The sequence below is a fragment of the Catharus ustulatus genome, chromosome 9, assembly GCF_009819885.2.
Source record: "Catharus ustulatus isolate bCatUst1 chromosome 9, bCatUst1.pri.v2, whole genome shotgun sequence".
In the NCBI taxonomy this organism is placed as follows: domain Eukaryota; kingdom Metazoa; phylum Chordata; class Aves; order Passeriformes; family Turdidae; genus Catharus; species Catharus ustulatus.
In genome coordinates, this window is record NC_046229.1 from 15,273,361 (window position 1) to 15,285,439 (window position 12,079).

Sequence of the window (12,079 nt, forward strand, 5' to 3'; positions counted from 1 at the left end):
CCACCGCCAGCAGCGAGCCCGACCTGGGCTCTCACGGGATTAACTGCATTAATGCGCTTTCAGGACGGAAAGACACAAAGTATAACTGCGGAACATCCAGCCCAGGTTTAAAAAGTGAAATGGTGGCTCTTTGAAAAGAGCCCATAAGTTTCTTGAAGATAAATATCAACCAGTTTCAAAAGAAAAATGTTTTTCTTGTTAACAGTGATTGGTTTGGATACAACTGCCAAAGAAGTAGGCCCATCCCTGTCCTTGCCCACAGAGCTAACTGCAGGGGCAGCAGGTGATCCTCACAGCACAGGCAGGAGCACAAAGCTGGCTTTGCTCTCTGCAGGCATAGCATCAAACTTAGGAGGGTCTAATCCATCCCTATGACTTGTCACCTTTGCCAAGGCCCTTTTGGATAATGTGTATTTTTCAGGAATCAGACTCAGTTGATGCAGTTACCCAGGAACTTAAAGGTATGAGATGTTTAATTTCTCCCTAAACTGGAATTATTCCTTGAAAAATGAGGGGGTTGTTGTGAAAAACAAACACAAAACCCAAACAAATAACAAACATATTAAAAATGCACAGACCTGTCCATTTCGTAAAGGAAGACTATTTTTGTCTTAAAATTTTCCGAGAAATTCTTTGAAGGCTGGGGTTAGGAGTAATTCACCTGTGCCTCTGTGTGAATGCCAGTGACATAGGGCCTGTTCCAGGAGGAAACTTGAGGGTCTGCACAGGCAAATCCATGTTCTCTTTCACAAATTTAGCAGGTAGGACAGGGGGATTTCCTTTTCAATATGCTCTCGTCAAAAGAAGAGAAACTTGCCTGTCTGCTGGGGTCATCCTGGTTTATTGAGAAGAGAGAGTCAGCCTTTGGATTCTGGCTGTGGTTGCTATGAAGCTGACAGGAGAAGCAGAACTGAAACTGCTGAGAAGAACCTCCTCTTAAACAAGAGATGTCAATGCCCTTTCAAACAAACAGCACTGCATTATTTTCAGTTAGCAAGAGGTTTATGTGAGGTCCTGCTGTGCAGTGGTTTCATCTTGCAGTATTCCATAATTACTCAGTATTCACACACCCTTTAATTTGCCACTGAACCAGAGGAATCTCTTGCTTTATCTGACCTGATCCCATCAGTGCTCCCCAGCTGGGCTGACAGCTCCTCCCTACATGCAGTACCTGGGTGGGCAGAAGTCTTCTGTTTTCATTTGCCTCGGGATCTGATCCCACAGTCCTCACTGCACCTCCCACAGGGGCTACCAGAGCAACTGGCCCCAGGATCAGCTCTCTGGGCAGAGTCTTTATTCATCTAAACTCACTGTGTTCCGTGGGAAGCCTTCCCTGCAAATAAAAGCCAAAACTACGCTTTCTGAGAAATGTTGAGTCAAGGACTGAAGCAACCATGGACATTGTTTGTTTGGGCTTTTTTTAAGGGGGTGGGGAGGAAGGGAAGAAGTAAAGATGTGATTCTTGCTTATAAATTGTGTTCACTCACAAGCAAACAATGTGACAATGCTAATCTGGTCTGTGCAGATTTGCTTTTTCTTGGTTCTCAGGAGAATAACTTCTGCTCTGTTCCCAAATGCCTAAGTTCTTGAGAAATTTCCTGTGCACAAATAGCAGTAAAGATTTTATACAACTTTAATTGGTAATACACTCATCTGGCTTTCTGGAAAGAGCCAAAACATGTATCCAGTGGGAATTGGCAGGCAATTTCCTGACAGCTCAATGACTAGCATTTCATAAGCATATCTGTTAAGGTGGATTTGTCAGTTGCAAGCTGTAAACACTTCCAGAGCATAAATCTTTCAGTAGGTTTCAAAGTAGTTTGGAAAGGCTTCATCTACTAATTCCTGTATCAGCTCTCACTACTGTAACTACTGCTTTTCCTCTCCTTTCCAAATCTTAATTTTAAATCTTTATTTCAAATGAAGGGATTGTTGTGACTCCTGGTGCATGTATAGGCATAGACCACTCTCCCTGGCCTAGTTATATAAATCACTTTCTTCTCTGTGATCTGCTATCAGAAATTATTTCTCCTAAGATACTTCAGGGAGATCATTCAGTCAGTGTCAATGCAGGTGGATTACCATTACCATCACTGGTGTGTGTGGGTTTTTTTCTGCCTGTACATGTATATTTCCCATGAATTAAATGTTCTTCTCTAGCAAAATGTTTTCCTACCACTTCTTACCTGTGTTTGGAGGTGTCTTTTGTGACCAACTTGAGCCTTTAAGTCAACTGGGCAAGGTTTACCCCTCCTGATATACTTGAGGGGTTAAGCACTGGCTGCATTTCTGTTAAATAGTATAGATTGAAAATAATGCCACTCAGTCCTTACTGTTGACATTAATAGCAAATTACTCAATTACAGCCCTCAGAGAAAGTGGCTGAGTTAATTACATTGTGATTAATCCCATGGATTTGCGCACTGGGAAAACTTGTTTACTTTATCAGGAACCTCAGTAGGAACTGAGCCATTTAGTGAAAATATTGAGTACTTTACAGTTTTGAAGAGATTTGTATTCCTGGCTAATGGTTTGAAAATTTGCAGTCCGCAACAGTTCATCAGAGTGCAAACCTGTTATGATAAGTAGGATTGGAACCACATTTTATCATTTTGCTTTATACTTATTTTGTGATTATTGTAAACATAATGCAATGCATTTTAAAATTTAAATACCTAATTTTAAATATTTCATATAAAATCCTATTTATGTAATGTATAAATTATTTGTTCTGGGAGAATGTTAGACTGGGTTTGGGTCCTTTACCAGAACCAGGAGCAATAGGGATTTCATGAACTCAACCAAAGCTACCTCAGATTCTTCAGGGATACCGACAGCAGCCTGGCCACAGCAAGGAGTTTGGTGCTGAATCAGCCTCCCTTGCTTGCTGAAAAGCAGAACAAATTTGTGTGCAACAGGGGCTGTGCTGCCAAACTGTAGCTGGTTCCTCGCTGGGTCATTGTTTTGAAGCTGATGTCCACACTGCTCCCCCTCCAGCCCAGGCATCCCTGGATTCACCCTTCTCAGGGAAGGAGATACTGATTTATGCATTCAAACAGGGTGGTGGTAAAAAAACAATTGCTCTTCACTGTTGCAGGTTCGCTCTTTACAAGCTGCCAAAGCATGCCAAAGGACAGATTCCCATGCTGGGACTGGAATACCTGTACATGGATGCCCTGGCTCCGCAGTGGCGGCTCGGTAAATACCTCATCAACATGACACATGGTGCTCTGGGACAAACACTGCAGCAACTGTATGAGACCTTTGAGTCCAAGGCAAGTGACATTTCATTTTTGTTAGTGTGGTTACTTGGTATTATATGCAGATGACATGAAAGCACCCAAAATAAGCACGTAAGGTCAAGTCTGACCAGTAGATCTGCTAAAACACATAGAGCGGAGGAGCACCTGGGCAGATTATTTGCAGTTTTGGCTACAATAAGGGTAATCCTCAAACTTGTAATTTCTAGTTAGCGTATTGTCCATCAAAAAAAGAGCGCTCTTACATTCTCCCTTTGGCTTCTTTTCTGCAATTCATGTTGAGCAATATCTGAAGGTGTGAATTCAAACCAAGGTCAGTGGTAATTGTTACAGGCATTTGTCCTAAAACGTCCTATGTGCATGTGTTTCATACTCTGACTCAAATCAAAGCTGAATTTTCATCATCCCTCTGAAATCATTGTGACTGCTCCAGCAGTGATATGCTGCTTGTTTACCTTCTTTTTTGCTCCCACACTGAGACACCTCACTTACATTTGTGTGAAGTGATTGTAAAATATCACAAGATCTCCCTATAATTATTTTTTGCCCATCTATGTAGTATTGTTGGGAGTCAGGGTGTGTCTATGCATTTCTCCTGTGGATTTGTGGTGGGGTGCAATCAATTTGTATGTCGAAGAGACTCTCAGAAGTCACTCAAATGTTGGCAGTCCAGAAGACTGACCTCTCCCAGGTGTTGCTGTAGCTGTAATAAACTGTTTGCAAACTCATATTATATTGGGAGGAGTGGCATGTCCCAACTCCTTTGAAGCAAATATTTCACAAAAAAGCTTTAATTGCTTGCCCTTCATAAGAACAGTTGTCATGTCTATTTTTACTCAGCAAATATTTTTACCAGATCTGATTGCTAAATCAGAGAGAATCCCAGAAAACAGAGAGTGGAACCTCTTTGTAAACAAGTGCCCACTAAATGATGTAAACTGGCTTAGCAAGCATATTCAACCCTTGGGAAAGGGCTGCTGCAGTGACTGAGAGAACTTCCACTTCATGTCAGCTGAGGCCCTAATGCTGAGTCTTCAGGTTTATTTTACTGTAATGTCTGTGGAGACTGTGCAGCTGAACTGGGAGCAGGATTAGGCTCGTGATGTTCACACAGAGGAATCCTGAATTCTTTCTTCTGTTCCCAGCAGATGTTTGCTTAAATGGCTTCCTTTTACTGAATGTCGTGTTTCAGAAATGTGTGTTTCTCTGCAGAGGAACACCACTGCATATGCAATATACAACGATGAGATCCCTGAATCAGACTCCAAAGGGTCGAAACGTGGACACACCAAAGGTACAGGGAGAGTCCCAAATAATATTTTTGTCTTTCTAAAGTTGTGGGTAGCATCTACTTGTCTGTCTCTTTGTCTATCTCCATATCTAATTTAGATATGCCTAAAGCACAACTGAAGAGTGTTTTGCATGGTGTGTGGTTTTTTTGTAGTTACCTGTGCTGCAGCCTCTGTTTTGGTTTTGTTATACCTGTGCTGGGTGTAGAATCTTGGGCCTTATGGACTCTTTGTTTCAAGAGTTGAAACTAATACAAATCCTTTTAGCACCATCCTGTGCCTGATGGCAAAGCAGTAAAAGATGTGAAGGGAAAGATGCCCTCAGTAGAAACCCCTCCAGATTTTCTGGGACAAGAAACTGCTGCCAAGATCATGGAAGCACTGTAGGATGCAGTTACAGAAAATCATGATTTTAAATAAGTGTAAACTCCAGTGGAGTTTAAATGTTCCCCTGAGGATGCAGATGGGGTTTGCCCAGCCTGACATGGAAATGAGCACATTTTGCAGGGCTGTATCTTCAGGCTGCAGCAGTGAGCACAGCTCAGGAGCCATGATCCTCCCTGGAGGGGAGAAGCATAGCCTGTCTCTCTGCTGCTTCCCCATGGGGGACAGCTTGGTCTGGGAAAGAAGACATGCTGTTGACAGAATGTTTCCCCTTATCTAGTGAATATTTAAAGTGAAGAAAGATAAACAATGGAGAGAGGGTCACAACCACTAAATAGTCAGAACTCTTGAAGACAAAACTTGAGCAGAGGAAGGGGGTGTGAGAGGATTTTTTTCGAATAAAACTTGATGACAGTTTGAGCTATGCAGAAAAGAACTGATGCAATTTTAATACAATATTAGTGTCTCCTATGGTGTATTAATCTACTCTGGAACAGCTTACTGTAGACATTAACACATTGAAATGTGGTATCTGCAGCAGCAAAACCAAAGTAGTAGGGCACAGTTCGATCATCTCAGTGTTTTCTCCTCCTTAATTCCTTTTATAACTTTTATTTTGACAGGATTTCTGCTCTTGGATAAATCACAAGGCTTCTGGGTGATTCACAGTGTGCCCCTGTTCCCTCCCAGCCCTGAGGATGGTTACGGATATCCATCTTCTGGGGAGTCCTTCGGACAGACAGCCATCTGTATAACCTTCAAATATGATCAGTTCACAGAAATAGGTATGAAAAACTTCTCCCTAAGAAGGCCTTTGTCCCACCACACCTCTCTGATTGCTTTCCTTGAGGTTTCACCTCAAAAATTCCTTGTTCTTGACCTTTTTTTGTGATGTTGGGAAACCAAGAGGGGCCTGGAAAGAGCATTCTTGGCTTCAGTTGCGTTTATCCAAAGATTTCCTGTGTGAATCTGGGAAATTCACTCTTCCACTCTGTTCTCATCTCCTTGTGGGGGTCTATCAGGGTAATAATAGTCACAAGTGCACATCAAGAGTAAACTCAGGCCATGCAAACAGAATGCTTTGGAAATACAAAGTAGGATGATTAACAATTTTTATCAGTAATAGCTCAGTCAGCAACAGTCATCTGCAGCTCTAAAAATGTAAGGCAACCAATGTTTGTACTGGAGTAGTAGCCTTGACTCATCAGAAATCTGAAGTGTGGAATAAATAGCACCTAGAATTTTCCCAGGTATTTCTTTGCTACAAAAATTACCAATACTAAATATATAAAACCCCCAAAACCCAACAAAATATAGCTGCAAGATTCAGAACCATCTGGCAGTGGTAACTGGTACTGGAATCCTGAAAAGGGACTATTGAAAGACATTACAAGAAGTCATACTGGCATGTTCCTCAACTCTTTTCACGCTGTTTTTTCACTCTTCACTCAGTTACAGACCTCAAATCATATTAAATTGCCAGGCTGGCTACACCTCAGAGCTATCTAACCCAGGTTCCTGTTTGTGGAAACACATCTATGCATGTCTTTAGCAGAAGAGGACAAAAAATGAGATACATATGCTAATGCTTTTCCTGCCTCATACTCCCGGCTTCTGCTAATTTATGGTTCTGGGATTTCCTGAGCTAGAAAGACTGGAATGTTTCTGATGGACTGGTCTTCCATGAGCTCACCTAATGAGCCCCTTTGTTCCCTTGCTGTTTATGCTGTCCATGTACTTCTACAGTTGAGCTGTGCTCTGTTGAGAAAAGGAGGTTTCTTCTGCAGATTCAGTCCAGATGCTGAAAGTTTTGTTCTTCCTAAAACCAAACTAGACCCTTTGGCAGCTCCTCTGTTTGCATTTGGCTTGGCAGGTGTAACTGACTGGAAACTACTCCTGTAAATACAGACAGGTTTGGATTTACACGTGGTGTCTGTGTGCTCTGTGGCTGCAGAGGCTTGAAGATGAGCATGGGTGGAAGTGGCTGTGGACCAGGACCACCAGTTACCAGTTCTGCTAGAAATAATGAGGTGTAAGTGGAAAGCCTGAGCATACTCTCCCAGCCAGTCTTTGTGCTGCAGGGCCAGTCAGAATACAAAGCAACACACAAAATCTTGGTTGCTAAAATAAGATACTTTGACATTTAATCTTCCCCACTTATCTCCTGGATGAATTAAGAAGGATTTAGGTTTTCTGTCCAAGACAGAACTTTGCTCTCTGGATTGCTTTTCTTTAACCCACTTTAATTCTGCATGTGTTCATTTCTGTGGGTTTTTCTCAGACCAGCAGATGCTGAGTTATAATCCAGGAATCTACAGCTGTTCCATCCCTGACATCTTCCAAGCTGACCTCCCAAATCTCCAGAAACTCTGTGCAAAGTCCAGGCTGCCCTCGGTCCCCTTGCGCCACCTCACCAAGCTCCAGTCAGCTCATGGGGAAACCTTTCTCCACTTTGCAAAGTCACACTTGTTCATAGATGGTAAGAGAACCTTTTACTGACTATATAACACATTCTCAATTAATTCTTAAAATAAGAATTAGTAAATTATTTTAAAATTCATATTCTCTCTGAGGGGGAAAAAAAGAAGTTCAGCTTCAGAAATGTACATCACAGAGGGCAAGGTGTGCTGTCCCATCCTAATGTTCTCTCAGCCCCACAAAGCAAAATGCTGTGTGGTCCATCCTAAGGCATTCAACAATTAGATTTTCAAGAAAATTATGTTCCATTATTCAACAGTAACAGCAAAGAAGAAATAGCGGTTTTGAATCATCTGGAGGTTTTTGTTATGAAGAAGGCTTGCAATTTTTTTTGTCCTTTCCTTTTTTTCCTGCTGTTTGTAAACAGGTTTACTAGAAGGATAAAAAATAGAAATGAACTTCTGAAAAAGTAAAAATAAGGGGAGGGGGCAAAATTCTCTCTGGCCGACTTCATGCATTACAATGAAAGAAACACAATTTAGATTATACTTTTCAGTCTGTTCATAAATGAAGGAACATGAAACACTGATTGCCCTCACCCTGTGTTATTCCACAGATATCTATGTGGCCTGGATGGCTCAGGAGCTGAAGACTGATTTGTTGGCTGAATCTTGGCAGCGTTCTGGCGAAAAGCTTTACTCAAATTGCTCTCTTGACTACCACGTCTACAACATAAATGTAATAGGAATGCCATTGAACTCCACCTTTCATTCCATTAATGATCATTCCAAATGGGCTGTTTCAAGGAAATACAAAGATCAGTGGACGTGCATTGGGGATTTGAACCGTGCTGCTGAGCAAGCTTGGAGGAGTGGTGGGTTCATCTGTACCCAGAACGAACAGATCTACAAAGCCTTCAGGCATTTAGTAATCCACTATGAAAGCTGCACTTCTGCTCCCAGAGATCTATAAACAACTCTTCCTGCCAACCAGCACAGCCCTTGTTCCATGGGACTGTAGGAAATGTCTCCCTTGATCTGTATTTTCATTCTGAAAAGCAACCCCGTGAGTTTGAGATGTGCTGGGCCATCCCCTTGTTAGCTGTAGGAGCAGATGGTGTGCAGGTGAAGAGCAGCTGGTGTCCTGTGGTGGGGGCCCTTGGGGGGGTGTGTGCTGGGCCTGCTCTGCTCCCCTGGCTCCTCTCACCATCCCCACTGGGATGGGATGGGAGAGATGGGGCTGTAGCAAAGCACATCCCTGAGAACACCCTGCACGGGCATCCCTGGGCACCTTGGGAGTGGCGCTGGATGTGGGACAGGAGGGACAACAGAAACTCTCTCATGAGCTGGGCTGTCAGGACTGGGCAGGTGGCATGGATAAGTACCCCCAAATACTTCAAAATTGCTCTGGATTTCTGGCACATTTGAGACAAGTCACAGCATTTCTGCTCAGCTTGGGCTGAATCTCTAGAAGAGCTGAGAAAATTAGATCCAGAAAGGGAGAGGAGTAGATCTGAGAACAGGAAGGCCTCATTTTAATGTGATTAATTTTTAGAGAATCAATGGACTTTAAATCATCTTTAAATTTTCTGTAACCAATAGCTTTGGAATGTTTCTAGTGCTTTTATTAACATACAGCAATTTTATAAACAAATAAACATTTCCAAAATATGAATAAGCAAGATAAGGAGTAACAGTGGTGTGTTTACATTCTCCCTCTTCCATCTGTATAGTTATTTGTGGTTGGTTAAAATGTTTTATAGCTGCCAAAGGAACAATGGAGACAATTAGGAAAAAAATATAAAGAGAAGACTATATTTGAAGAAAGATGTTATTTTTCCTATGTTTTCACATTACAACAATTGTGGCTGTTAATTTTCCATATCTCCAGTCTCAGGCTTAGGACCTGAAGTTTGCATGATCTTGCTATAAAGACAAAGCTGATTTGCAAAATCCCAATAGACTCTCGTGTTCAGATTTCAAAAGTGTATCTGTGTTTAATGTGTTCCTAAATACATTTATTTGTTTCTAGCTATTTTTTTCCTGAATTGCTGCTATAAACTCCAGTCTGAAGATCTGGCTATCCCACTGATATTTCTGTTTTGCTGTGTTCATAGTCCCTACCACTGACCCCCCATGGAACAAGGTATAAAGAAATGCCCCACAACCACAAGAGTTGCCACAGATTTCTCTTCCTTTTCACCCTGAACAATCAGCTAAACAATGAAATGCACAAAGTGTCAAAAGAATTAATTTTAGAAAAAAATTGTGCATATTTCTTGAAGAGATAGAAATAATGTATGGGCCTGCATAAGGAAGGGAATTGTACAGAAATAGTTTTCATAATTAGGCAGTCTGGATTGAAGGTAGCTCTTAGCTTGAGTCTCATCGCTCAGTGAAAATAGTTTTGTTGCTTAGGTATCCTGCAAAATTTTTTTTGTTTTCTCTGCATATGACCCAATAACATTTGATAAATAATTTGTTTGATAATGTTCTTTCTCTGATGCCTGTCAAACTGTTTTACATATTTACTTCTTGTTTTCCTAGCTGTGGTCAAGCAACACCTTTTGTGGCAGCGAAAATGGCCAGTGACACAGAGCACTGCGCCATGGGATGGTAGGGTATTGCTTAGATAAGCCAAGACAAAATTAATTTCTCTTGCCTATCTTTTCATGGCAGACACTAACCTAACCTGCCTGTCTGAGCTCTTGTTTCTTGCCCACAGCTTTGTGTAAGCAGAACTTCAGTGTACAGGACTGGCAAGAAATCCTCCACTGGAGACAGTGCTGACGAGCTCACCGTGTGTGTCAGAGAGCACCTGTATCTGTGGCATAACCTGTATTTCTTGTAGTATTTTCGAATACTCAGCCACAGCATTTGGGTTACAGGGTTCAATAGCAGAGTCTCTGTCCCACTGGTTGTCACAACAGTGCTGCCAGCCTGCCGCTCCCCAGGCCAGAAGTTACCAGTGCATCACTTGAAATAAGTGCTGATTGCTGTTCTTAATTATTTGGTCAATTAATAGCTGTCATAAAGCTTTACAAGACTACTTAAACATTTTTCTTTCATTATACCAAAGACTGGTTGCCTCCATTTTAGTTGTAACTGAGGAGGCATAAAGAGCAGTGGGAAGATGCAGACAAACAGCTCCACTATACAGCGCTACAAGCACACACTCCTTTCAGTGGTGTAGCAATAAAAAGGCTGCAGATCTGGTTCTCTCATTTTTTGACTGTAAACAGCTTTAATTCAGTTTTGCTTTTGTTGTGTAACTTATGTATTTGCATATCCTTGTATTTCTGCTACACATGTTATGAAACATGGGCAGACTCTTGGTTTCCCTAAAGAGACTAATAATCAACAAAATAAACCATATAGATTTTTTAAAGGGTTTGTAACTCCAAGACGTTCTTTGAAAATGCAAGACCATAAGCCACTTACTCAATCTAATGTGCCCTCAGAGCATGCCCTGTGTGAAATACTTACTTTCTGTCTATTATATGTATATAAAGTTTTTAAATTTAAAATATGCTGTTCACTTTAAGATGCCAAACACTCAAGAATATCTGCCTGTCCCAGTGATTCTGTGCTGCCTTTGCTGCCCACTGTGACCTTTTTGATTGGACTGGTTCCTGCAAAAGGGGACATGTGGTGTGGCCCCTCTGCAGTGTCAGGGGCACCTGCTCACCCTGCAGAAAGGCCCAAACACTGGACCCTGGAATGGAGAAGGAAGCAAGCTGCTGTCTTGTGTGAACACCTGGAGTCTCTTCTCAGCATGCAGGTTTGGCTATTCTGACCCTTGGGCTCTGTTCTAGTTAGACTAAATGAGAACATTTATTGTATGTGAAAACTGTTTGCCGAGGGAGTAGGAGAGGCCAAAAGCAAACATTATTAATCCACTAAACATTACTGTACTGCAGCCAAGTTTGTAACAAACAGCAGTAGGGTGGTTGTTTGGTATAAATTGCTGTGTAATCATTTCCACAGGCCGAGGCTCAGTCCCAGCACGCCTGACATGCTCACAGGGCGCAGGAAATGCAGACACAGCCTCTCCAAATCCAACCCCCCACACCAGGGTGTCTCCTGCCCTCCCCAGAGCAAGGTCAGGACTCTGCCTCCCTGACACTGCTCAAAAAACCTGGCGGGTTCTTCTGTAAACCCCTATATCCCTGAGGATGCTTCCCTAATGCTGGTAACTGTCTGTCAGTAGGGCAGTGGTTTGCTGTGTTAGAACAGTGCAATTTTGCACAAAGTTAATGCAAGAGGTCAAAGGATTAGACATTGAAGAAAAGCTAAAAATATTAAAAAATCTTGAAGGCTTAAAAGTTTAAACTGTGAAGTTTAATTCCAGCTGGGCAATTACAACAGGCAGAGGCATGGCAGGCTGAGCCCACTTCACAGGGCAGCCTTTGTGGCAGAATTGCTTCTGGTGTCTCCACAGCAACTGAACATAGCCTGAGCTCTCATGATGGGAGTGATGAGCAATGTGTTGGAGAATTTCTCAAGGACTTGGGGGCTCCATGCCAGCTGCCTGCCAGCAAGTCAAAGGAAACTTTGGGAGCAATTTCTCTGAGCTGGGAACCTTCTTCAGGGCATGCTAATGTAGCCTGGTGCTTTGTCTTGTCACAGGGGTCTTGAGGCATGTGTCTGACTAATGAAATGCTCACTAACATCATTGTGAGAACTTTTTTTAAATTTATCAAAGCATCCTTGGCGTTATTAGCATAGC

At 42.2% G+C, this 12,079-nt stretch overlaps 1 protein-coding gene across 8 annotated transcripts in view; it reads left to right on the forward strand.

Moving 5' to 3' along the window:
* DNASE2B (deoxyribonuclease 2 beta) overlaps positions 1-10,738 on the forward strand; it is a 32,851-nt gene extending 22,113 nt beyond the window's left edge. For all 8 annotated transcript variants that reach the window (XM_033066891.2, XM_033066892.2, XM_033066893.2 and 5 more), the window contains 5 exons: positions 3,098-3,275; positions 4,473-4,554; positions 5,557-5,718; positions 7,215-7,412; positions 7,968-10,738. In XM_033066891.2, coding sequence (XP_032922782.1) covers positions 3,098-3,275; positions 4,473-4,554; positions 5,557-5,718; positions 7,215-7,412; positions 7,968-8,323 — 976 coding nt within the window. In that variant the 3' untranslated portion in view covers positions 8,324-10,738. The remainder of the gene's footprint in view (positions 1-3,097; positions 3,276-4,472; positions 4,555-5,556; positions 5,719-7,214; positions 7,413-7,967) is intronic.
* The last annotated feature ends 1,341 nt before the right edge of the window (positions 10,739-12,079 follow it).